This window comes from Pleurodeles waltl, chromosome 8 (assembly GCF_031143425.1).
Source record: "Pleurodeles waltl isolate 20211129_DDA chromosome 8, aPleWal1.hap1.20221129, whole genome shotgun sequence".
Lineage (NCBI taxonomy): Eukaryota > Metazoa > Chordata > Amphibia > Caudata > Salamandridae > Pleurodeles > Pleurodeles waltl.
In genome coordinates this window covers 124173926-124197771 of record NC_090447.1, presented here as the reverse complement: position 1 = coordinate 124197771, position 23846 = coordinate 124173926, and the positions used below count along the sequence as shown (strand labels likewise).

General features: G+C 44.4%; 1 protein-coding gene across 1 annotated transcript in view; it reads left to right on the top strand.

Moving 5' to 3' along the window:
• Positions 1-23846, top strand: part of RSF1 (remodeling and spacing factor 1) — a 502800-nt gene that overhangs the window by 70367 nt on the left and 408587 nt on the right. The window contains exons 3-4 of the mRNA XM_069203919.1: positions 6734-6826; positions 11136-11341. Coding sequence (XP_069060020.1) covers positions 6734-6826; positions 11136-11341 — 299 coding nt within the window. The remainder of the gene's footprint in view (positions 1-6733; positions 6827-11135; positions 11342-23846) is intronic.

Sequence of the window (23846 nt, the reverse complement as noted above, 5' to 3'; positions counted from 1 at the left end):
GCCGTTTGTCGTCAACGCATGGTCACTTTTCAATTCTATTTTGGAAGAGATCCTATCGAACATCTGTGCCCAGCGGCACTACCTCAATGTGTTTGTTGATGTCAAAACTTTGAAATAATAAACAGTTCCTCCAACTAAACCCAATACTAGGCAAAGCCAAAACAGACTCTGCCAAACTTTTACACAATAAAAATCGAATCGGCTTGTAACCATTATTATGCAAACAATCAAAAAAGCCTACGCAATGGGGTTGTACAAGATGTATGTTTAGTAGTTCTCGCCTGTGGTTAACGGGTTTCTCTATGTGAGACAGGGATCACAGAGATCGACCGTCCAGGACCGCCACTTAGGAGGGAGATATATGAACCCCATAGGAGATGGGGACACATCTACTAACAAGGAGGAGGATTTTTTATCTGTGTACTTTCGAGTTCGATCCTCGCAGCCAGTCTCTTCATCTTGTGGCAGTCAGTGTTCTGGCGAGGGTGTGATTCGTCTATGTTAGAACTGATCATTCTAAGTTGCTACCCGGTCTGTGCAGGCATTTTGTGATTGTTCATAAGTCTTTTACTGCAGCACTTGGAGAGGACCTTTAGGGGCTCAATTTCGCTTAGGCTATTCACTAGAGTTCCTGCGCTGTCTGTGGGGTAATGGAGGGGAATAATGCCAGGCTTCCCTCTGAGTCGGACGCAACGGTGCTATCCACCGAGGAGGCAGCGCCAGGAGAGGAGTCTGCTCTTTGTATGGAGTATGCTCACTGAATTGCATCATTCTAACCCCCCAGTACCTGCGACAATGTTGGGCCCATTTTTTTCAGTGCTCAATGTTGACAATTTCGTTTGTCTTTGCGGGGCTGATGGATGTGTCTCAATGGTAGGTCATCACTTTGGCCTTCAGGCCCCGGGTGTGGGAAGGTCATGTCTAGCCAGTCGCGTACTAAATCAGGTGTTTCAAAGAAATGTGCTTTTTGATTATGTGTGATTCGTAATCGGGCCGGAAATAGTAGGGCATATGGTAGTCCCTCCGCTCGGAGCCGCTTTTTTACGGATTGAAAAGAAGCTCTACGTCTCTGGACTGCCAGTGTGTAGTCTGGGTACAGGGAGACTCTAGTATTATCTACGATGATGGGGTCCGTTTCTCTCACCACTTGTAACAGGGTATCACGATCTCTGTAGTTCAGTACCCAGGCTATCAAGGGGCACGGCGGTGCCCCTTGTGGGGGCCTCCTACCAGGTATTCGATGCGCTGTCTCTATTGTGAAGTGGGCTGTTAACCGTCCATTGATATCGTTTTCAGCCACTCTTCCACATATTGTGTGGAGTCTCACCCTTCTTTTCCCTCCGGGAGGCCGACTGTGCAGACATTATTGCATCGTGATCTCCCTTCTGCGTCTTCGACTCTTTCCTGCAAGGCTTCTACTTGTTGCCGCAAGTGTTCAATAGCATTTTTATTTTCCTTGTGGGCAGGGAGGATATTAGCGACATTTGTTTCTGTCTGTTTTATTCTGTCAATTTCTTTTTAATCATCTTTCAGGATACTCAGTTCTATTGTGATAGAGCCCAGTCTTTGTTCTATCGCCAGCCGTGATCCCTGATTTCTTGTAAAATGACGTCAAGTTTATCCATTGGGCATTCTGCTGCTGTAGCCGGCACTGGGTTCCCAGAGGCCGGCGTCTCCACACCCTCAAGATGTTTGCCCTTTGTGCGACCCATGATCATGTGTATAGATAGTGCGGCCAATCCAGTAGGTCGGCACCTCAGATCTCACAGTCAATTCAATGAGTGGCCTTCACCAACTGAGGTTTCTATCCTCACAGCCTCAGCCATATACTTGAAATCTTTGGTATGAAATCTCTTGGCAGAAGGTAGGTGTTGGCAGTGCTTCTAGTCGCCGCCTGGTTCCAGTCTCATAACCCTCTCATATTGGTGGTCACGCAGTGGCGTGTGATGCAAGACTTTTGCCACTCATAGAATTAGAGATAGATCTCTGTGTTTCTTCTCCTGTTGTACTCTTCGGCAGTTGAGGATGCCAGTGCTTTTTGTCCCTCGCACACTATCTCTATTCTACACGTCGTTCCGTACAGCACATCACAAAAGAAGGGGGGGAGGGTCCCGGTATCCTGGGTTGATGTAGGCCGCAGCGACGCAGCCCAGACTCACGTGTCCAGCACCGATCACCGACACGCCCCTCACTCACCGGAGCACGTCGCCGGTTCAAAAGCAATCTCATCCAGTCTTGTCTCTCCTCTCGCTAGGCCCAGCTCTGCACCAGTCCTAGTTGCACCCGCACCATGTTCTGCGCTTTGTCTCGCACAGCGCCTCACAGGAGAAGGGGGTGGTTCAGGCATCCGGAATCGATGGAGGTTACAGCGCTGCTACCCAGGCCCCTGCAGCCGGCACCAATCACGACTGTGCCGCCGTCGCGCCCCCCACTCGCCGCAACACGCCTCCAACCCAACGGGCGCCTCGTCCAGTCTCGTCTCTCCACTCGTTAGGCCCAGCTCAGCAAAATGCTCAGTGGCGCCCGCAAAGTACCGACCGGGATCCTGTTGCTGTTTCAGTGTGCGTTCGGCTATTACTCCAGGGCTAATATCGGTACCTCATACATGGATGGCCCGATTTAGCACGGATTTATTGAGTTTGTCAGGCCTGGACCGGGAGCTCCGCAATCAGACGACCACCATCTTGGGCGGTTAGCCACACCCCCCTGCTTTATTAAACTTTCATTTAACAGCAATAATGTCCTACACAAGAATTAATTTTGAAGACGTTTCTTCAGAACACCTCTAATAAAAAGAGGGGAGCAAAGAGGGTAGTACCATCCAGGCAGGTACTAGTCCCTACATGGAACTTAAACCTGGTACTAACACAACTAATAAGGAGACCTTTTGAACCCTTACACAAGGCCTCCCTAAAAATGCTCACTCTGAAAAACGTATTCCTAGTGACAATGACTTTGCTTCGCTGGGTGAGTGTGCTACAGGCACTTACAATCCAAGAGCTGTACTTGCAAATCCACAAGGACAGAATAGTCATGAGGACAGAATCACAATTCTTAGCCAAAGTCATTTCACACTTCCACATAAATCAGTCAAATCAAATGCATAGTTTTTTCCCGAGAACTAAAAATCAAGCGGTAAGAGCTTTACATACACTGGTTACATGAAGAACGATCATGTACTGTATAGAAAAAACAGAAACAAGTAGGAAGACAAAGCAATTGTATGTGTTGTTTGCAGATCACAACGTGGGTAAACCATTGGCAAAGGGTACAGTCTATAAGTGGATCTCACAAACAATCTAATTCTGTCACTCTAGTGTAGGAATACAGTGACATTCTTAACCGAAAAGCACACACTGCACGCAAAAAAAGGAGCAACAATAACTTTTGTAGCAAATATAACTTTGCAAGACATTCTTCATCCCAACCACCACAAGATTAGAAAACTGCAACAAAATCAATGCACAGCTTTGAATCCAGAAAAGATTCATGCTGCATAATAACATGGTTTCTTACTAGTAGGAGTAGTTTTACAGCTTGAAAAAAATCTGGATTCACAAGCGGCCCACCCACCTCTATTACAATATGGGAGAGCAAGAAAAGAAAAGAAAAAAGACGCTGAAGATGGCAACCACACGTGGGAGCTTCAGAAGAGGGCGTATGATGTCAGAGGAGACTGGATGGGACAACAAATGCTGGAACCTTTGATGCACGACCAAAAAAAAAAAAAAGAACACTACTAGTATACTGGAGAAGCATTCCAGACCCAAGACTAGATGGCGGAATAATACAAAGCACATGAATCCAGAAAATTCTTCAAGCTACAAAACGACTTGAAGCGGTAAGAAACTATTGCGTTAATCCCCGATGCAAAAGGTAAATTTGCGTTCCAACGGAACATGAACATTTTCAGCCTATTTCAGTACCACTATTTCTTGGTAAAATCGTAGAAGTAGTAGTTTCACTCCAGCTCCAAAAACACTTACAGAACTATACTTTTCTTGACTCAACTCAAACAAGATTCTGTCCTAGAGAACTAACTCTGCTCTCAGTTCTTCGTGATTTGAGGTTGAGGGTGGCTGGAGATGGCATTGGTACACTCATTTTCTTGATTTCTCAATGGAGCTCGATACCATTGACCACCACCACCTTATCTGAAGGTGGCATTATCTTGGCATCCACACTAAAGCATTATCTTGACTAACATTTTTCCTGACAAACAGATCTCTGTAGGTAACATTTACACAATAAGCAGCCACAGCTGGTGAACAGAAGGGGGCAGTCCTACATGAAGCTATACTCTTGCCCCTTTTGTTTAATATCTGCATGCAGCAGTGGCATGTCTTATGTAATCACATTGCATCTGGTGTTACATGTATGCAGAAGACAGCAGCTGATGCTCAGTCTCCAGCAGCAAAACAATTCCACCCATCTGGTAGATCATGTGGTTCTATTTGTCAGTAGTATGCTAGAGCATGTGGGGAAAGTTTTTGAAATTAAATACTACTAAAGTCTACAGTCTTACTGATAGGTATGTCTCCTCTAGCCTGTGAGCCCCCACCTTACTATAGTCAAGTCTATTTGAAACTGGAAATTCATCTCAATGCAACATTATTGTTTAAATGTGTCTGCATTGATCATTTTTAGCATTTATCATTGAAAATCATCCACAGCATTCTTAAAATCATCAACAACATCTTTTCACTTGACGTCCATCACCAGTCTACAGTGATGATTACACTGTTATTCTTTAACAACTTACGAGAATATTGTTTGTCTGGAATATTCGAGAAATTCCTTGGTTATCTATTGTGCATACAAAATGCTTCTGCCTGGTTAATGACAGATCTGAAAAATGTGGACATATTTCCCCCACACTGCGCAAACTTGTCTGGTTTCTGGACACACAATCAAATGTGATTTAAATCTTAAGCAGTGGTTTATAGAACACTGTGTAACTAGTACCAGAACTCTCTAATTGAGAAATATATACGTTCTACAAATACCATGAAAGTACTTTCAGGCGACTGACTCTCCTCATTTGAAACAGCCAGGTTTGAAAATCAGTGCTGTTTTGCACAAACTTTCCTTAAGATATTAAAAAAACAAAATAAACGGGCTGAAAATCTTTTAATCAGTTCCGCTGATTTTGGTTGTTTAATTTGGTGGTTGATAAATACAACTGATTTCCTAGCACCAAGAACAGCTGATAGTATGCTTAACAAATAAATAATAACAACTTGATCTGGAGCACCTTCTTCTTACTGTTCTATCCAAAAGTTGTTTATGAATTGTTGGTGGAGATCTCCTTTGATCTTTGGTTCGATTAACTATGACAGTCTTGGGAGGGATTTAAAGAGGGAGAACAAAGATTGCACCATTTAGGATTTTGTTGTTAAGAAGGGACTTTCAGTAACTTTTGCTTGAAAGAATACCCCTGAAAGGAATGGAGATACTTTTCTTTAAATGGTAGAAGGAGAAAGTCAGGAGATTTTAGTTTGATTTCCTTAGGAGATCAGAACCCATCACTGACTGTTTTGATTGGTTCAATTGTCTTACTCATTTGATATCAGATAAGAGCCAAATTAAACAGAAGACTGAAGAACTAACTATCTTGTTGTTACATTATAGGATTCATTTGTACCTGATAAAGCTTTTGAAGAGTCTGGTCACCAGCTCTATCTTGAGTCTCTGGCACTGAAAAGTTGTTTCATATCTAACATGAATAGTCCTGCTTCTGTCAGTACTGCACGCTCGTCCCTTTGGAATTTTTTCCTGTGGCTGGTGATTGTAAAAGGTCCTGAAACCTGAGGAAGAACGAGTTGCCTCAATTAGTTAAAACTGGACTTTATCCTTCATTTGAAACCTTTTTCATGTGTCTGACAAAGGAAGCTGATGGTTCTGCAGAGAAATCCTAAGGACCATGTGGAGCAAGAGCACATTTAGCTACAGAACTGAAATGGAGTTGTGGGGAGCACTGCGCAACTGGTTTCTCTGAATTGTTGTCTGAGGAAGATTTTCTTTTTCCAGTTTATTTTGTACATTAATTCCTTTCAGTGCCAAAAACTAATTCACTGCTGCCATATGTGGAACTTTTTGAGATCCATGTCCTTCACATTTTCTTTTCTGCAGCTAACTTAGCAGTAAGCATTATAAAGTATTTTTGGTATATCTTTTGATCCCTACATCAGATTCCCTTTCTTTTGTTGTTTTTGACTTTCCGACTGTGTATATCCTCTTAGTTAACATGGTTTGCACCATTCATGTTCTATATTACCAAAGATGTGTTATTTTGGTAAGCTGTTGCATAGATACCCTAAACGTTTCTCTGATGAGGGGCTTGCTGTTTTAACCAAATTACCAAAGACGACTGAGCAGTTTCCCAAAGAAAACAGTTTGGTTTAGGAGCCTGATTGTTTGGACCTTGCAGCAATTCATTTAACACACGCATTCTTTAAGACTATGGCCTCTTTGCTCCTGTAGCTTAGTACACTGATATCCTACAGTACTGATAAGGGATGGAGGATAGGCTCGTATTTCCATTTATGATACACTGCTTATGCTTGACTAAAATGCCAATAAAGTTATTTTAAAAAAATCAAAACAAAATGATCAACATGCTTGGTATGCACGGTCAGAATCTTGCTTGCGCCCAAGACTTTTCCCTAGGAAAAAAATGTTTGTTGATTGTTAGTTTAAGGATGCCTGTTTTAACATTATTTTTCTTTGACAGCTTTGTCAGGATTTCAACACTACCTGGGCATGGGAAATGGAGAAGAAGGGATATCAGGAAATGACAGTGGAATGCAAATTGGGAATGTTGAAGGTAACATATCCTAATAACGTTTTAGCAGTTTGTAGGGAAACACAAACCATTAATCTGCCTTCAAATGCAGCTGGAGGCAAGGACTGCAGAGCAAGAGTGTGCTAACAGCAGTTGTAGTGCTTCTTCAACAGTAGTGAGTTACTCCAAACAAGCATTCCTAATGGTGTTTCCTCTATGAGGTCATCTCCTGATTTAAAAAGATGTAGACGTCTCCAGGGTGTAGATGCAAGGGATAGAACTACCAACGCAGTCAGACAGGGACCAGAAAACAGTTGTGGTTTAGAAGTTTGTTTATAAATCAGAATGTGGCAAGACCTTTCTGATAAGGATCACTTCTTAGATGATTAGCACATATACTTGAAATGTACTTTCTGCCACAAGACTGTGGAAGTTGTTCATGCATCCTCACCTCTCTCCCTTTCTCTTGTTCAACCTATCTCTTACCACCGGTTTCTATGCACAGTGCTTTAGGCCTTCTGTAGTACTACCACTGCTGAAAAACTTCAGGAAAGTTGAGACTGATCCTCAGTGTTTGCCTTTTCCTTTATTGTTACCACAAGGTCCTGTCCTCTGTCTTTTACTCAACTTACCACACCACTTCCCCAGGTGATACTATTGACATCTCCCATAATCTCTGTCACACTGATGATTAAATTGTCTTTGCCTTCCTTCACTCCTCAGTGCCACATTCCTCTCAAACTGTGCACATTCGTCATTGAATGGCTGTGCTATTTTTTTTCTTAAATAACTCTTCTAGTCTTTCTTGATTTAGAATCCCCAGTTATGCTTTCTTTGTTGACACCTCTTCCCAGAGCCTGACCACCCACCCCACTAGGCCCTTTCTCCACAAATTGGCACTGCCCTGTAAATTACAACAAATGAAGACTTATGCTTTCTATATTTGATGCCAAACCTACCGAAACATTTCATTGGTTTTTTTCCCCACCCACTTCTGACTTAATGGTCATGAGGCGACTTGTGTCTCTCCCACCTATGTGGTTTTCACGCTACTGCTCTGAGAGTTGTTCTACAAACACCTACTTGAACTAGATCCTGAAATACATATTTAGTGTTTCTTACTGTGAAGCACTCTTAATTCTGTGGGGAATACTATCCGTACTTTCACACTTTGGTGAATGCTTTTATCAATTTTTCTCATTCTCCTCACCCTTTTTTCTGAATAGCTAGTAGCATTTATGAATACTAAAATCTGAGAATCTTTGAACTGAACCTTCCCATTCTTTCTGAATTTACTCCAGAACCAGTCTAGTGCAACAGTAGTAGGCCTGCCTCGCCCTTTTTTAGGTGGTACATGTGTACTCCAGATACGATCATAGTCTGATGTTGAAGTAAAACCCGTTCTGAGTAAAATTGTACTATTGTATTCATTTTTTAAGATCAGAGTATCAAATGTTGAACTCTGAATTGGAAGACGATAATGTATGAGTAGATAGATCCCATAAAATTTTCCGGTTTTTCTTTGCAATGAGAAAATGCCCTGTTCTTTTACAAGTAACGTTTGTCTCCTACGTTTCCCAGGCCACTGCTAAAGACTTGATCTGTAGTTGCCTCGCATTGTCTTCTTTTGTGGTGATTATGGACTCCAGCTTCAGAATGGCCTTATTTAATTTGTCCTGCTTTGCTTCACCTTCTGCAACATGTCCGGTATATCTTGCTTAGGGTGTGATTAAGGTTTTAGGATTTTCAGCTCCTGGAGTATCCTCTTCATATTTTTTTCCTGCAACTCTTTATGCTCAGCTTAAGAAAAATCTGTCTTATATTTCCTAGTATTTTTTAACACATTCTCTCTTTCTTCTTTGTCATTTAATTTTTTACACCTGATCCTCTTGCTTCTCCCTTTCTATTAAGTATCTTATTATATTATCTGACACAGACATGCACATACTCTTTTTCTCCACCACACAAACAACTGTTCTAGAATCTGTGCCCACCTATCTAGTTCCATGCTCAATAATTCCTCCTTTGACATATTTGTCGTAGATAAACTGGACTAATTCCACTGCCTCCTTGTTGATCTTCCAAAATGAGCCTTCTTTCCCTTGACCACGTTGTTAAACTTGGATATCCTTGTGCTCTTTAGTCTTAATCACCAGAGGCCCACTTACCAACATACTCTTCGAAGTTTAACATCTATTTTGTCTTACAATTTGTTTCCCTTAATTGTCAGACTCTCAGCTTGACACTTGGCTTATTGACCTTTGTGCTTTAGCAATTAACTCGTCTTTCTGGTACAACACGTCATAGGAATGTTCTCCTGCTTGATCTCAGGGCCATTTCTTCTCTTTTTGCTCTCCAACCTCACCTCCTCAAAGGGGAGACACACTACCTCTTCACTCATCATCCACAATACTTTTAAATTCCAGAGTCTAAATGACCACCCATTTCACACCATCATGCACAGTTTGGTTTTCTGTTATAGTGTTTCTTGTAGAAATGGTATTGCTCTTTAATAAATAAAACAAATGTTAAGATAATCCAGTAAATGGTGCTACCTGACACAAAATGTACCCCCAAACAAAGAGGACTTTTTTTAAGGTAGTAAGATTCTGAAATGTTGGTATTAATTGTGTATGTTTTTTATAGAAAGATTCACCTTGAAAAAAACTATAATGGTATTAAGTTTGTTTTATATATGTTTTAATTCAAATACCAGTTGATAATTATACTTTTATTAGAGCATTTCAACGTGTTGAGCTTGACTGATTGCATGTCTCAAAGCATCTTATCTAAAAGTTATCATATTGGCATGATTCATGCAGCTTTGTTGCACACATTGCAGTGAATACATTTTTTTAATGCTATGTGTACAGAAAAAGCAAGACCTCCAATGTTATTTCTGTACTGGGGCAGGCAGTAAGGCTTCTACATTTGGAGTTGAGCTAGAGATGCCTTAAGTGTTCTCATTTTACAAAAGCCCAAAGAAATCACCTTTGTCAATGCTCAGTTGCTTTTACTTTCTCCTCCTGTCTATTTGTTTATGCTCCTTGTCACTTAAATTAGTAAGTTAAGCAATATATTTAGGCTGAGATCCAACCCGTGCTCTGAACATATTTGTTTCTTATCTGTAATATTTAGAATTATTTGCTTTGTCTCACTAGTAGCAGACAAGTACTCAAGTTGTGTTTTATGTAGAGTTGAGCATTCATACGTCACATGTAACGCTCATAGTAGTCGATTCAAACTTCAGCTTTGGTAATAGAATTGTTTGAAAGCATGGTACATCACCTAGTATACTGTTATTCTAAATTGTGATATAAAGTGTGAAAAAAATGGCCAACTCTTCCAGCTTTGTGTCACTAAACCTGATGTGGCTTGTGTTAATTCATACAAAGAGTATCAACCATGCCGCCCTCACATCTGTTCTACAGCAAAGAAAAGAAATAGGTTGTTATACACTAGGCTGAAGAATGTAGCTTACATAATCAATTGCGTACACCTTACGTGAAACGTTAATTGTAGCTCTTCCCTTCTAAGACTGCTGTAGAAGGACCAAAAACACAACAACATGACTCCCTTCAAACAGATTAGATAGCAAAATATAGAAGTCTCTAATGTAAAGTCCTTTACATTTGCAGAAACATGCGTCTTGTTTTTTCTTTGTTTAAGATCCCACTACCTTTGACATTTGTAGTCCACTAGAAATACATTTATTGTAAAAATGGGAAAAAGTTTTGAAATAGAGTAAGCATAGTTTTATTCGATTTCAGACTAGGGACTGCTTTATCACTTGAAGTTGCTAGCTTTAGGCCTGAAAAGTGATATCCAATAGTGTGAATTTCATCCTTTGTGTTCCCTTGCAAAACTGAACACTTGACCCAAATCATTTATTTAAGATTTGATATAGTCCAAGTAAGAAACAGCCAGATGCTAGCACCACATTGTTCTCGTAAGCATTGTTAAATAAATTTAGCTCACTCTGTCGTTTCAGCCAAAGCATGATTTTTCACGTGGTAATTTAGGACCATAATTGTGTGCTTTCTTAAAAGATTGAAATTATTGAACATGCAGGGTTTAAACAATGCAAAGTTGTAATGCCGACTTAACTTGATATGCGTGTTGCACCCTCCCAACTTTAAACTTTTCAAACTTCAAACATGTCACCACCCACCTTTTGGTACATGTGCTTAGGAACATAAGGTGTAACCTTCATGTCTTTTGTCTCTCACAGGCAGATAAGTTTTGGTATATATAACTGATTCATAGTAGTCACCATTATTTATGTTGCTGTGATAGCAAAATGTTGTTCAAGAAATAAATGTGCCTTTTCTTTTAACAATTTTAATTCCAGCATCTATGCGAGTGTCAATTTGATGACAATGTAAAGTTTAAGAACTTCATTAATGAAGAGGATGCTGATGCAATGCGTTTGCAGCCAATTGGTAAAGACAAAGATGGCTTAATGTATTGGTACCAGTTGGATCAAGACCACAATGTCCGAATTTATATAGAAGAGCAAGATGATCAGGATGGATCTTCATGGAAATGCATTGTCAGGTAGATCTTTGGGAATGTTAAGTGTGCATGGAATTTTGTCAATATTTCTCAGCTGTCTTGTACATGTGCACTGCTTTGGGGCAAGTATATAAGTTGTAGCATGCAAGTAATATTGTGATTTATGCATCATAATACCGTCACCGATAGTCAAGAATGTTAAAAAAAGTATCTGCTTGCAGGGACCAAGAATATTTCTCCACTGTTTGCAGGCACCCCAGTATACTGTTACCCAGTATTTCAGATTTTGAGTGGGTGAAGAGTTCTGCAAGATGAAATAAAAAGAAGCACCTCCAAAAAGCCCATGCAGGCAAATATTTCCTAATATTTAGAGAACTTAATATAAATATGTCACAAATGGCTTTCTCGAAACTACATGGCACCAAATAAAAATGCATCTTGTTGCCTAATATGTCTAAATAGGGAGAAAAAGAGAAGCCTGATAGGCTTGCATTTTAAGAGTTAATACAGTATTCTACCCCTTTAAGTATCCAGAGGTTTTCATCTCCTGTAATGCCTTGTACATGTGTTGCCTTATAGAGTTAGTTCATCTTTCCATTTCATGTGAGGGTGATCCTGGAACACTCTGGGTGGTCTCTCACTTATTTTTGTTTAAAAGTCCTGTTAGAACTTGTAGGTTTTTACTTTGCTCAACATCTTCTGGTGCTAGAAAGCATTTATATATGTATTTTCCCTTTATTTTCTCTTTATTCCCAACACCTAGCCTACACTTTTTGTTTGTGAAGTACCGTCTTGTAAAAGGTAAAATGCTGCTACAGACATTTTAAAGGTCTGTGTGGTCCGTCTCCCAGCTTTACTACTGGTGAGTGAATGTGAATTTTGCCAAAAACATGTCAAAATGATCTGAAAGACAGAGAAGACATCTTGGCTTTGTCTTATCTTTTTCAAACCAGATATTAAACCTTAGTTTTACAGGCTCTGCACTAACTGAAGAAGAAATGCAGGAGATGAATAATGAGACTGAGACACTGGAAGCAGTTGGTGTGGAGGCGAAGCTGAGATTCAACAGATTACAGTTTAGGCAAAGAAGTTGTAGGTACTACTCTTGCCAGAGAGTTCAGTCCATAGTTGGCCCAACCAACAACAGCAACATAGGCAACACAACAAGGGCAAAAGGCATAAGGCATAAGGTATCTCAGAGCTAACCAAGCGACTCATCAGGGAGACCACCTCAGACGGCCATTGACGTCTGCTTCATTCCTCTTCAATCATTCACTCCAGGGGGGATGGAGGAGTGCCACAATACAATATCTTAAAGAGCAGCAGAAACGTCACAGATGCATGCTAACTGTTGTATAAGAAATTTGCTCAGTGTGTTTTAAGGCACCTTTCCGGCTTGTACCGCTGCCATTTTCAGAATTCCATCTTGCCGAACTGTACCATTAATACAGAAATGGGCAATAGAATCAGTCTCTTCCCCACACATTAAAATGTGTTTATTCAAGATATTTCTAGGTTCAGAAAAAAGGACCAAAGGAGTAGGTAATATCAATCCTAGAACTGCATCTTGCAAACAAGTGGATCGAGTGGGAGAAATTCCACATTCTTGCACTCCATCAAATTATCCTACATCTCAAACAGTGAGATTGAATGCACTACTGACCAAGATGCCACCCAATTTCACTATCATGTTGCGAGAAGACGCAGAACATGTCTGTAATTTGTAGTAGGTCATTACCAGTTCTAATTCGCAGTGGTACCCTTTGGTCTGAAACCTGCCCTGCGGACTTTCTCCAAGTTCCTAATAGTAATGGAAGTCTGTCTCCATTGACACAGAATATTCAGCTATCCATATGTGGTTGGTTGGCTGATAAAAACGTACAGACCACTAAAAGTGCTGCAGGATTTTCAGACAACAGTCCTGCTTTTGCATTGCTTTGGCTTACAGGCAAACCTTCAAAGGTCAGTCACAGCCCCTGTGCAGAGTCTGTCCTACCTAGGAGCAACAATAGACGCAACACAAAGAACAATTATTTAGAGGGGAGGGTATTATCAATCCAGATGTCATATTTCCTTTTTAGAACTCCTAGTCCAACATCTTGTCTTCTCCTTACTGAGTTCCATTGTGTTGGAAAGTGGCTTCCGCCTACATAATCCCCCTGGATTTTTCGCTTTTCACTATCCAGTTTTTGGACTTGTACTGTGATTGAAGCTCACTGCATGACTCCTACTGTAAATTCATTGTAAGAAGGCTAAGTGCTAACCACCAGTGTTTACCTTTTAAGACAAGGCATCTGCTATGCATCTACGGTAAGACCTGTAGACCTGTCTTATAATGTGTGTGAGCATCATAGTGTAGATCTGTAGTGCTTACTGAGAGTCTGAGGCATCTAAACCGTATTACATATTATAGGCATAATGTGTACTAAAGTAGAGTTTCTCCCCAGTTAGACCTACAGGATCCATTAAGGTCTCAGTCTAGGCTTAAGCCTGCACACCTAGTATAGTCTACAATCCCTTACATCATATCTGTTGTCCTTATGATACTTTAAGAATAGTCTTTTCCCTGGCTAACCTCATAATCAGATCTAAGGCCTTTGTTTCCCCTAATGGGCCAAGTTAATTACTTTGATGTCCAGCAGGAGTGTCAAGGATCTCAGCACTCAGCAGAGCTGTTAACCATGTTCCTGGAAAAAGATTGAGTAAAGAGGAAAGCTGCATCTGTTAATTAGCTTGTCACTCAGTAGCCCATTCCCACAGAAACAAAGAAGTTGAGCCAGACCTCTGGAGCCAAACACAGGAGGGGCTCCCCTTTGAAGTTTTAGTGTAAAGGTATAAGCCAGCTGTGCAAGTCGGGCTGGGGTTCAAGCTTTCAGAGATGCTCTTTCCACAGACAACTTGAAGATGGCATAATGGAACGTCCCAGAATGATGTGACACACTCAAGAAGAAACTCAAGACCAATTTAGAAAAATAACATATTTTTATCGTATTTTAGACACCAAAATCTTCAAGATCAGGTAAGTACTTTTCGGAGTAGCAATATTTCAATACTTAGAAAATAAAGCTGTCGAAATTGAGGCATGAACGTGGTAATGTTATTCTGTGAAGAAAACATATACTGCACATGGTCACTTGCATTCGACTTACAGGATTATTCATCTGGACTTAAGGTGAGTAGGGGCCATGGTCCTTAGAACCACTAACAGTTTCAAGTTACCTGCCCTGTTGTGTCTGGGTGCATAAGATGCTCCTAGCAATGGTAGCCTCTGACGCTACTTGTTAAAGTGAATGGGAGCAGTACCTTTAAGAATAGGACTGCAAGTGGGGACTAGGTAAAGAGTTCAGTTGAATGCAAAGGAGGGCTCTGTTCTTGAAGGTCTCGGGGGCCAATGGGTACCGCCAGATGGCTCAGACTCTCAGACTCAGGCTGTGGGGCTTGGTGCAGAGGTGTTTTTTTCGGCGGGTCACAGGTGTTAGAGGCTCTCACTTCTTGGGGTTGACCTGGTGATGGTGGGGGAAACAAGGCAGCAGGGTCACTGTTTGTGCTGGCCCTCGTGATGCTGAAGTCCCTCGTCGATAGGTCGATCTTGGCTGCATTGGTGTTTGCATCCAACTGGGGTACTCTGGGTATTGGTGCAGGAAGGCTCCAGGCAAGCTTGCCTTCTGGAAGACAGGCTAGGTCGACAGGGTTGCACTCATGGACACTCTGGATCCTCTTCCTGGCGAGATGCCCACTCAGTGGACCCAATGGTCAGCAAAACGGAGAACATACCAGTCGCGGTTGATGCCAGCAGGTGCAGAGAAGTGGCTCTTCCACTCCGAGGGAGATGCTGACTGGGGGTCGAAGTGCTGGTTTTGCTCCAAGGCTCTGGGCTGATGCACAGCTGCAGGACAAGTCGGGTCTTTGCAATTGTCGAGGCAGAAGCAGACAGACAGGGTTTTGTGGCAAGTCCTCATCTAGTCCACAGTCTTTGGCTCTTCTTTGTCTTTCTTCTCTTTGTAGTCAAGAAAATCTGAAGTTCTGGTTTCAGGGGGCCACCTAAATACTCAATTCAGGGGCTTTTAGGGGAGTGTAGGGTAGTAGCACTACATCCCCTATAGGACCACTACCTGTGGGGTATGAGCATAACCCTGTCCCAGAGTTCCTAGTTCCACCAAAAACAAGATGGTAGAACCCTTACTTCGTGGAGCACGTCAGGCAGCCCACCTTAGGGAGGTGAATAGCCTGGTAGTGCAGCACACCTTCTTGCACAACTAATTTCCCGCCTGTCCTGGTGCCAAATGGGCCTCAGAGCAGGAGGTGGCCCGGCTTGCATATCAAAGGAGACAGGAACTTTGAAGTCCCTGGCCTTTGTATGCATATTCACTAGCCATCCTGCTGGAGGAGGTGATAACACCTTTCTCTGGAGCAGGCATTGTTTCTGGCCACTGAAAGCATGGGCCTTCATCACCACGGGGTCAGAAACTCGTTTGTGGTGGCATGCTGGTCTGTATCAGCCAGCCATCACATTGGAGGACTAGTAGATTTTCAGGGGGCACCTCTAAAGTTCCCTGTAGATGCATGTCATAATAAATTCAATACTAGCTTCAGTATGGATTTATTAAGACGAGATGTTTGATACCAAACACCATAGGTTTCAGTGAAGACATTATGTAGCTGGTTAACTCATAACGACCAGTGCCTGGTTCATACCTTAAGATGTATTCCTTGTTCACTTATAATATCTATTAATAGAACTAGACATCACATCACAGGGCATATCTGCTCATGCAGATATGCCCTTACATAAAATATAATGCACCCTGCTTTGGGGCTTCAAGGCCTGCGGTAGGGGTGACTTACATATATTATATTCAGTGACTTTGGCATGGTATACAATGAGTGTGCCGTGTCTTGTTTTTCACTCATGGTTTGCATCATGACACAGAACCTGCAGTAACAGTGTGCATGGAATTTGTATGGGGGTCCCTTAGGGTGGCATAATACATGCTACTAGTCCTTGGGACCCTCTTTAGTACCCAGGGGTACCATTTATTAGGGATGTACAGGGGTGCTAAAGTGCTTGCCAATTGTGTATTTCTTTTTTAGGGGAAAGAACACTGGCACTGGAGCCTGGTTCACAGGCTTCAGTGTACTGTCAGATTCGAACACCAGCATCTAGTTCAAATTGAGGCCAAAAGTGGGGGGGACAACCTGCAAGAAGCCTGGCTTCCTACACCTGTGTAAAAGGACGAGACTAATAAGAGGACCAAGGAGCAACAATGGCAAAAGGATGCCTAGCTGGAAGGGGAAGCCATCTGATGACATTGCAAGGGTAGATTAAGATACTTTGACTCCATACTGTTCCCCCTGAGACTAAGATGGGGTCTTTCCAGGGCTTGTAGCTGGCCCATTTATGCTCCCTGAAGAGCATATTGGATAAAGGACCTGTAATGGACCCTGGAGACTTTTTGAAATGTCTGTGGACTAATCCTGTAGCGGGGGGTACTCTAATCAGGAGGATTGCCCCCTTTCTCCGCTGAAACTCAGGTGTCCTGCAAGATAACCAAAGCCATGGGGCCTGGGGCGTGCAGCAGTAAGGGTGTTCTGTTTGTTGGGTGTGGAGGGGCTGCACACAACACCTACACAGGCAGAAGAGAGCACCTGGAGCAAGGAAGAGGACAGGCCTGGCACAAAGAGCCAGAAAAACCCAGCTCCCAACAAAAAGCCACCTTTAGAGGTGAGAAGGCCGGAAGGAAATGCACTTGGTGGGGTGGTTTGGCTACTAGAAGCAAAATGAGCCAAACAATCGCAAAATGAACCCTACAGGCCTGAGATACAGCTTGGTGCCCCAGGGGGACCAGGCGGAGGACTTCCCGAAATTTCCCTGTGGAGGGCCAACCGCTTTTAGAGGGGGGAGGAGGGAGAACTCCCATGGCGTGTGTGGTTCATCCCCATTTTTTATGTTCCAATGGGGAGGGTGCATGCTTGGCACACCTCCCATATTCTTCTTGGGCCATGGGGATCACGTCCTCTGGGTACTGACGTAATCCAAGGACTCCTGGGGACGCCATGCCTTTGGAACAGAAAGGGAAACCAATACTGGCAGTGTTGCCAGACCCCATTTCTGGAAAGGTTGCCGCAGGCTGGAGAGGACCAGGTTGTTCCCCCCCTCCATGCATGAGCCACAAACAAGCCTCTTTGCTCCCGCTGAAGGAGGGAGCCAAGAAGAGGATTGACAGGAGCTAAAGAGAATATTGCCCCTCCACCCACAGCTTACAAAGGCCAAACCAAAAAAATCCCAGTGGGAGTCCTAGGCGAGACAGGAGCAGTGGGAAACTAAAAAATAGGTGAAGCACGGGCTGCTGTTTTAAAACAAAAAAAGAGACCTTCAGAAAGCCAGTCATTACTTCTGTGCGAGGAGCGCTCCATAAGTCCGGCATATCCCCTTTTGATATGCCTAACACCCTGAGTCTCCTGGGGCCTCATAGCAATGCCCCAGACAAAGCCCTCTCTGAGCTGAACCCTCTGTTGGTGGGTCCTAGCGCTGTAGTCAAAGCTTGGTGAAAGCAAAAGAAAGATTCTGGGACAAACAGTACTCCATTACCAATGGTAATGGTTGACATTGGAGGGTTTTGCAGTATATTGGATGCTATTTACTGTTGTTGACTTCAGTGGTGGGTCATAACATGTATTTCATTTTGGTACTGTTCCCCACTGAATTCAATAGTCTTGCATTAGTGAATTATACCATGTAGCTGTTTTACTGATGTGGTGACTACCTTACAAACCCAATAGGCTTGTCCTATTGATCATGACACCGCCTTATATTGTGATATTGCATCTAGTGTGAGTGGAGGGGATTGTGCTAATAATGTTCAGGACCCACTAGGGGCGTGATGAGTCTGGAGGGTATTACCATAGGTATTTCCATCTACCTGATTGTACATATTTGTTATGCATAATATTTAGTAATGTGTGTGTGTGTGTATAATAAAAGTACTTTTCCTTTTTTATAACACCTTGGGTGCCCAGGACGAGGTGGTCTCATCCCCGCTCCAGGTGCTCAGGCGCCAGAGACATAACCACCTTGTCCTAGAGGAGACCATCAGAGGAAAGCGCTGCCCCTGAGGGCCTAGCACCCCCCTCCCATGGGCAGGGAATCCTCGAGATGGCAGGGATCTTATTTTTTTATTATTTTTTAATGTTTTTATTTTAGGCTATTTCTGCCCATCGAACTATTTTTCTTTTCAATCTGCCCCCATGCAGAAACCACTAGATATCAGGGATTATTTATTTTTTGTGCCCATTCCATGCAAGGGGGGCGTAGGCAAGGGTCGCTCCCCTGGAGGGCAAATTTACTTTAGGCCATTTCTGCCATTTCAGGTAGTTTTGTATTTGATGATTTGGATGTGTCCACACAATGTTTTGGGGCATTTCCTGTCTCGGTCACTAGGCCTACCCACACAAGTGAGTTACCATTTTTATCGGGAGATATGGGGAAATGCTGGGTGAAAGGACATTTGTGGCTGCTCTCAGATTCCAGAACTTTCTATCACGGAAATATGAGGAAATATGAGGAAAAGTGTTTTGTTTTTTTTGCCAAATTTTGAGGTTTGCAGCGAATTCTGGGTAACAGAACCTGGTGAGAGCCCCACAAGTTACTCCATCTACGGTTCCCCTAGGTGTCTAGTTCTAAAAAAAAAAAAAATCCAGCACCGGTTTGGTAGGTTTTCCTTGGTGCCGGCTGAGCTACAGAGCAAAATCCACAGCTAGGCACTTTCCAAAAAACACATCAGTTGTCAATGTAAAAATGTGATGTGTCCCTGTTGCGTTTTTGGGGCATTTCCTGTTGCGGGCACTAGGCCTACCCACACAAGTGAGGTACCATATTCATCAGGAGATTTAGGGGAATGCTGGGATGGAAGGACATTTGTGGCTCCTCTCAAATTCCAAAACTTTCTGTCACCGAAATCTGAGGAAAAAGTAGTTTTGCGAAATTGTGAGGTTTGCAAAGGATTCTGGGTAACAGAACCTGGTGAGAGCCCCACAAGTCACACCATTCTGAATTATCCTAGGTGTCTAGTTTTAAAAAATGTATAGGTTTGCCAGGTTACCCTAGGTGCTGGCTGAGCTAAAGGCCAAAATCCACAGCGAGGCCCTTTCCAAAAAACACGTCAGATTTAAATGTAAAAATGTGATGTGTCAGTGTTGTGTTTCCTGACGTGAGCATTAGGCCTACCCACTCAAGTGAAGTACCATTTTTTTTTTTTGATAAACAAGTTTTATTGTTTTAAAAGGAGAAGGAAAAGGGGGAAGAAAAATAAAAATAAAGTGCAGAGCAGATGACATTTACAATGCAGTAAGTTCCAGCGACAACCCACTGTTGACAATAATATTTGGACAGTAGAATGGACCAAAAGGTAAGCCACAATTTAAATCCTGATACAACAATTGTAGTCGTGTTCTCACCCCATTCTATGGCATCATGTCCACACATCTTCGCCATATTTTCTCAAATTTTCGCGGGCAGCCGCTGAATTCATATACCACTTTCTCTTGGTTAGCGCACCAGTCAACACCCCTTCTCCACTTTCAGAGGAGTTCCAGGCAGCGGCGATGTCTCTTTTGGCGACCAGCATGGCTGTGGCAGCCAGGGCTCGTTTCGCCCTTGATCCTCCCATTTCCTCCATCACCCCTAGCAGGACCAACTTCGCGGACCTCTGTACCTCTTGTCCCAGGACCTTTCCCTCTTCTTGGATCACTTTGCCCCAATTTGTCTGTATCACTTGACAGGTCCAAACCATATGGAAGAAGTTAGCAGGCTCGCTCGAGCATCGTGGGCACTGGGCGGAGGGGCGGAAACTCGATCAGTGTAGTCTGGACGGTGTCAGATATGCTCTGTGTAAGTAGTAGAATTACACTGTACGGAGTCTAACCAACACCGCCAATACCCTGGGTGCCATCATATCCTCCCTCCATTCCGTCTCTTCCAGGGCCCCAACCCATGACTCCCATTTGGTTCTGACTGAGCCCTGGTCCCCAGGAGCGTTATTAATTAGCATTTTATAGATTTGGGAGACACCTTCTCACCCCCCCTCACCCCCCCCCCCCACGTTCCCCTGAAGTAGTTTGGCCTCAAGTGGGTTAAATTCTGGCAAGGGGCCTGCGGCTGGCAAGTGGACCCTCAGGGCGTGTCTAAGCTGGAGATATCTGAAGAACTGTGTCTGGGTTAGTTGGAAGTCTACCTGTAGGTCTTGAAATGCTTTCAAAGCTTCTCCTTTCCATACATCTCCCACCAAGGAGATGCCAAGCAGGTCCCATTCTGTGAACCCCTCCAGCGCTGCAGTCGCGCTCAACCACTTTCCCTTCCACAGTGGGGTCTGGTGGGTGATAACGGTATTCCAGCAGGTATGTCTTAATGCAGCGCGCCACGCCAGGAAAACCGCCCTAGTTATCTCTTCCATATCTCGGGGGAGAGGCTTTCCATACAGCACATCTAGGATATGCGGGAAACCCAGGATCTCCAACTCTACCCAATAGGCCAGGTCCCCCCATTCCCCATTGAACCAATCGTGGATCACTATCAGCTGGGTGGCTAGATAATACAGATAGGGGTCTGAGGCTCCCAGGCCCCCGTCGTATATCCCTCTTCGGCAGTGTTGAGTCGCTACTCGGTGTCTGGCACCCTTCCAGAGGAACAGCCCTGTGGCGCTTTCAAGAGCTCTAAACCAGGAGCCAGGGATTGGGAGGGGAAAATTCTGAAAGGTATATAGGAGCCTTGGCAGGATCATCATCTTGTATAGGGCCACTCGGCCCATTACATTTAGCGGCAGAGTTTGCCATCTCTGAAGGTCTGTTTTAACGCGCGCCAACAACGGTGACAGGTTCTTGGCCTGCGTCAGTTCAGGCACAAGGGACATCCAGGTACCCAGATACTTGAAGCTGAGTCTGCGCAGCGGTATTGTGTCCTGCCAGTCAAAGCAGTCACGTGAACTAGCCAGTGGGATCAGTATCGATTTGGTAGGGTTCATCTTTAGTCCCAAAGCCTGTTCATAGCGCTGTAAAAGGCAGAGACTACACGGGCCCATTATACTGGGCTCTTCCATATACAACAGGACGTCATCGGCGTATAGCGCTATCCTATTCCAACCCCAATTCCAGTCGCGAAATATAGAGTCTGTCCTGATCATCTGGGCCAGAGGCTCAATGGCCAGAGTAAACAGAAGGGGAGACAAGGGGCATCCTTGCCGTGTGCCCCGATGAACCTCGAAAGTTGAGGACAAGGCCCAGTTGACCTGTACGCGGGCTGTAGGATTGGCGTATAGTGCCTGAACTAGACGACAGAACCTCGGTCCCAGGCCCACGCGCCGGAGCACCAAAAAGAGAAACCCCCAGTCAACCGAGTCAAAGGCCTTTTCAAAGTCGATGAGTAAAAGGGCAAGATCTCGGGGCAACTGACGACGTTCAGCCAGAGCCACGTGTAATCGACGGATGCAATGCTGGGTACTGCGAGTGGCCATGAATCCACATTGATCTAGGTGGATCAGTTGCAGCATAACCCTCTTGAGACGGGCGGCGAGGATAGTGGCAAAGATTTTAACTTCGGTGTTGATCAGCGATATTGGCCTATAATCTGCACAGTGCAGCAGCGGGGTTGGGTTTTGGGGAGTACTACAATGGTGGCGGCGTCTAACTCTCAGGAGAAGGATCCACCACTTTCCACTTCTGTAAAGAGTTTTAACAAATATGGTGTTAAGTCTTCCCTGAAAGCTTTGTAGTATTCTGAGGGGAACCCGTCGGGCCCTGGCGTTTTCCCGGTACCTAGTGCCGAAGTGGCTGCCCCTATCTCTTCCGCGCTAATAGGTTTATCTAAGATCCGCACCTCTACCGCGGGCAATCGTGGGAGGGGAACCTCGTCCAACAGTCGGCGGGCCTGACCCAGATCGATCAGTGCAGACGCTCGATATAGTGTTTGGTAGTACCTGGCAAAGGCATGCGCTATTTCTGGGTCACAATGAGGCTCCCCTCCCCGTTGTAGATCTAGGGACAATCCTGGGGGCATGGTGGCGAGATACCAGCCAATATAGCATTTTCCCCGTTTTGTCCCCCCACCCATACATTTTCGCCGTAGTAGCCCTCCACAGGTGCTTCACCGCCTCCAGGGATTTATCTCCGATTTCTTCACGGATTAGGAGTAGTTGTCGTGCCGCCTCTTCACTTGGGTTTGTTGCATTCTCGTTTTCCAGACCCATCGCCCGAAGCTCCAGCTGTTCGATGCGCTGGGCTCGTGCGCGTTCTTGGTCTCGTATCAGGCTTTTAACCGTACCCCGCAGCACCGCCTTACTCGCCGCCCATAGAGTTGCCGCGGAGGTTACTGACCCTTCATTCAATTGAAAGTACTCTCGCTGTGCCTGCCGCAGCTGCTCCGTGTAGCTCCCGTCTTGGAGGTACCACGTGTTTAATTGCCACATGGGACAGGACTGAGACCAAGCGGGACCCACGACGAACCGAAGCGGGCGTGGTCAGAGATTCCCCTGGCTAATATTTCAGTGTGAAAGAGGGCTGTGCAGTCCGTGCTCGGGAGTAGCACCAGGTCAGTTCTGAATTGCGAGCCATGGGCTGCTGAAGTGTGAGTAAATTGTCACCATCTTGGGTGCCATACCTGCCAAGCATCACAGAGCCCCATCGCAGAGAACCATACAGTGATTCCCGCCGCTGTAGCGTGTCTGTATACGGAAAGCGGACCGGCTACATCCAAGGCCGGGTCCGGAGCTGCGTTAAAGTCACTTCCCACCATAGTAAGCCCAGGTGGTAGGTCTAAAAGTAACTTGATGAGGTCCTCGAAGGTTCTACGAACCAGTGGAGGAGGAGCATAAACACTGACCATGTTAATTGTGGCTCCCTCAACTTTGCCTGTGATGGCTACATAGCATCCCTGTTGGTCCCTCCACACCTGGATGTTTGTCATGGGAAATGTCAGGTGCAGTAGTATGGCCACCCAAGCGATCCGCGCATGAACCCGGCATGGTACACCCTATCAAAACCCCTGCGAGACAAGAAGGGGCAGTTGTCTCCCAGGAGATGTGTCTCCTGCAGCAGGAGTACTTCCAGCCGATATCGGTGTGTGAAGGCAAACACTGCGGTACGCTTAATCTTGTCTAGGAGGCCATAGACATTCCACGAGATGACCTGTGTCATGGGGGGGCGGGTGTTTGGAAAGTTCCCATAATGACTACCAAAACTCTCTATTGCTGGGCCTAGGGATCTCGGAGAGCCTTTATCCTGTCCCTGTCGCTGCGGAGCATGTGCCCCTATTGTGTCGGTTGAGTCCCTACATTCCCTGCTCTGTGCACTAAATAATAAACACAAACATGGCACTAACATAAAAACGCTAACATCGGCCTTTAAAACCAGGCCAGAACTCCCTTGCCCCCCAACTCCCACCCCACTGCATACTTCCCCCCCAGAAGCATCTGTCGCCCATATATAGCACATCACTTCTGGAACTAGTGAGGTGAACCGTCAACTGATAGGGTAGCAGTGGTGGTGGACCCCTCTATGA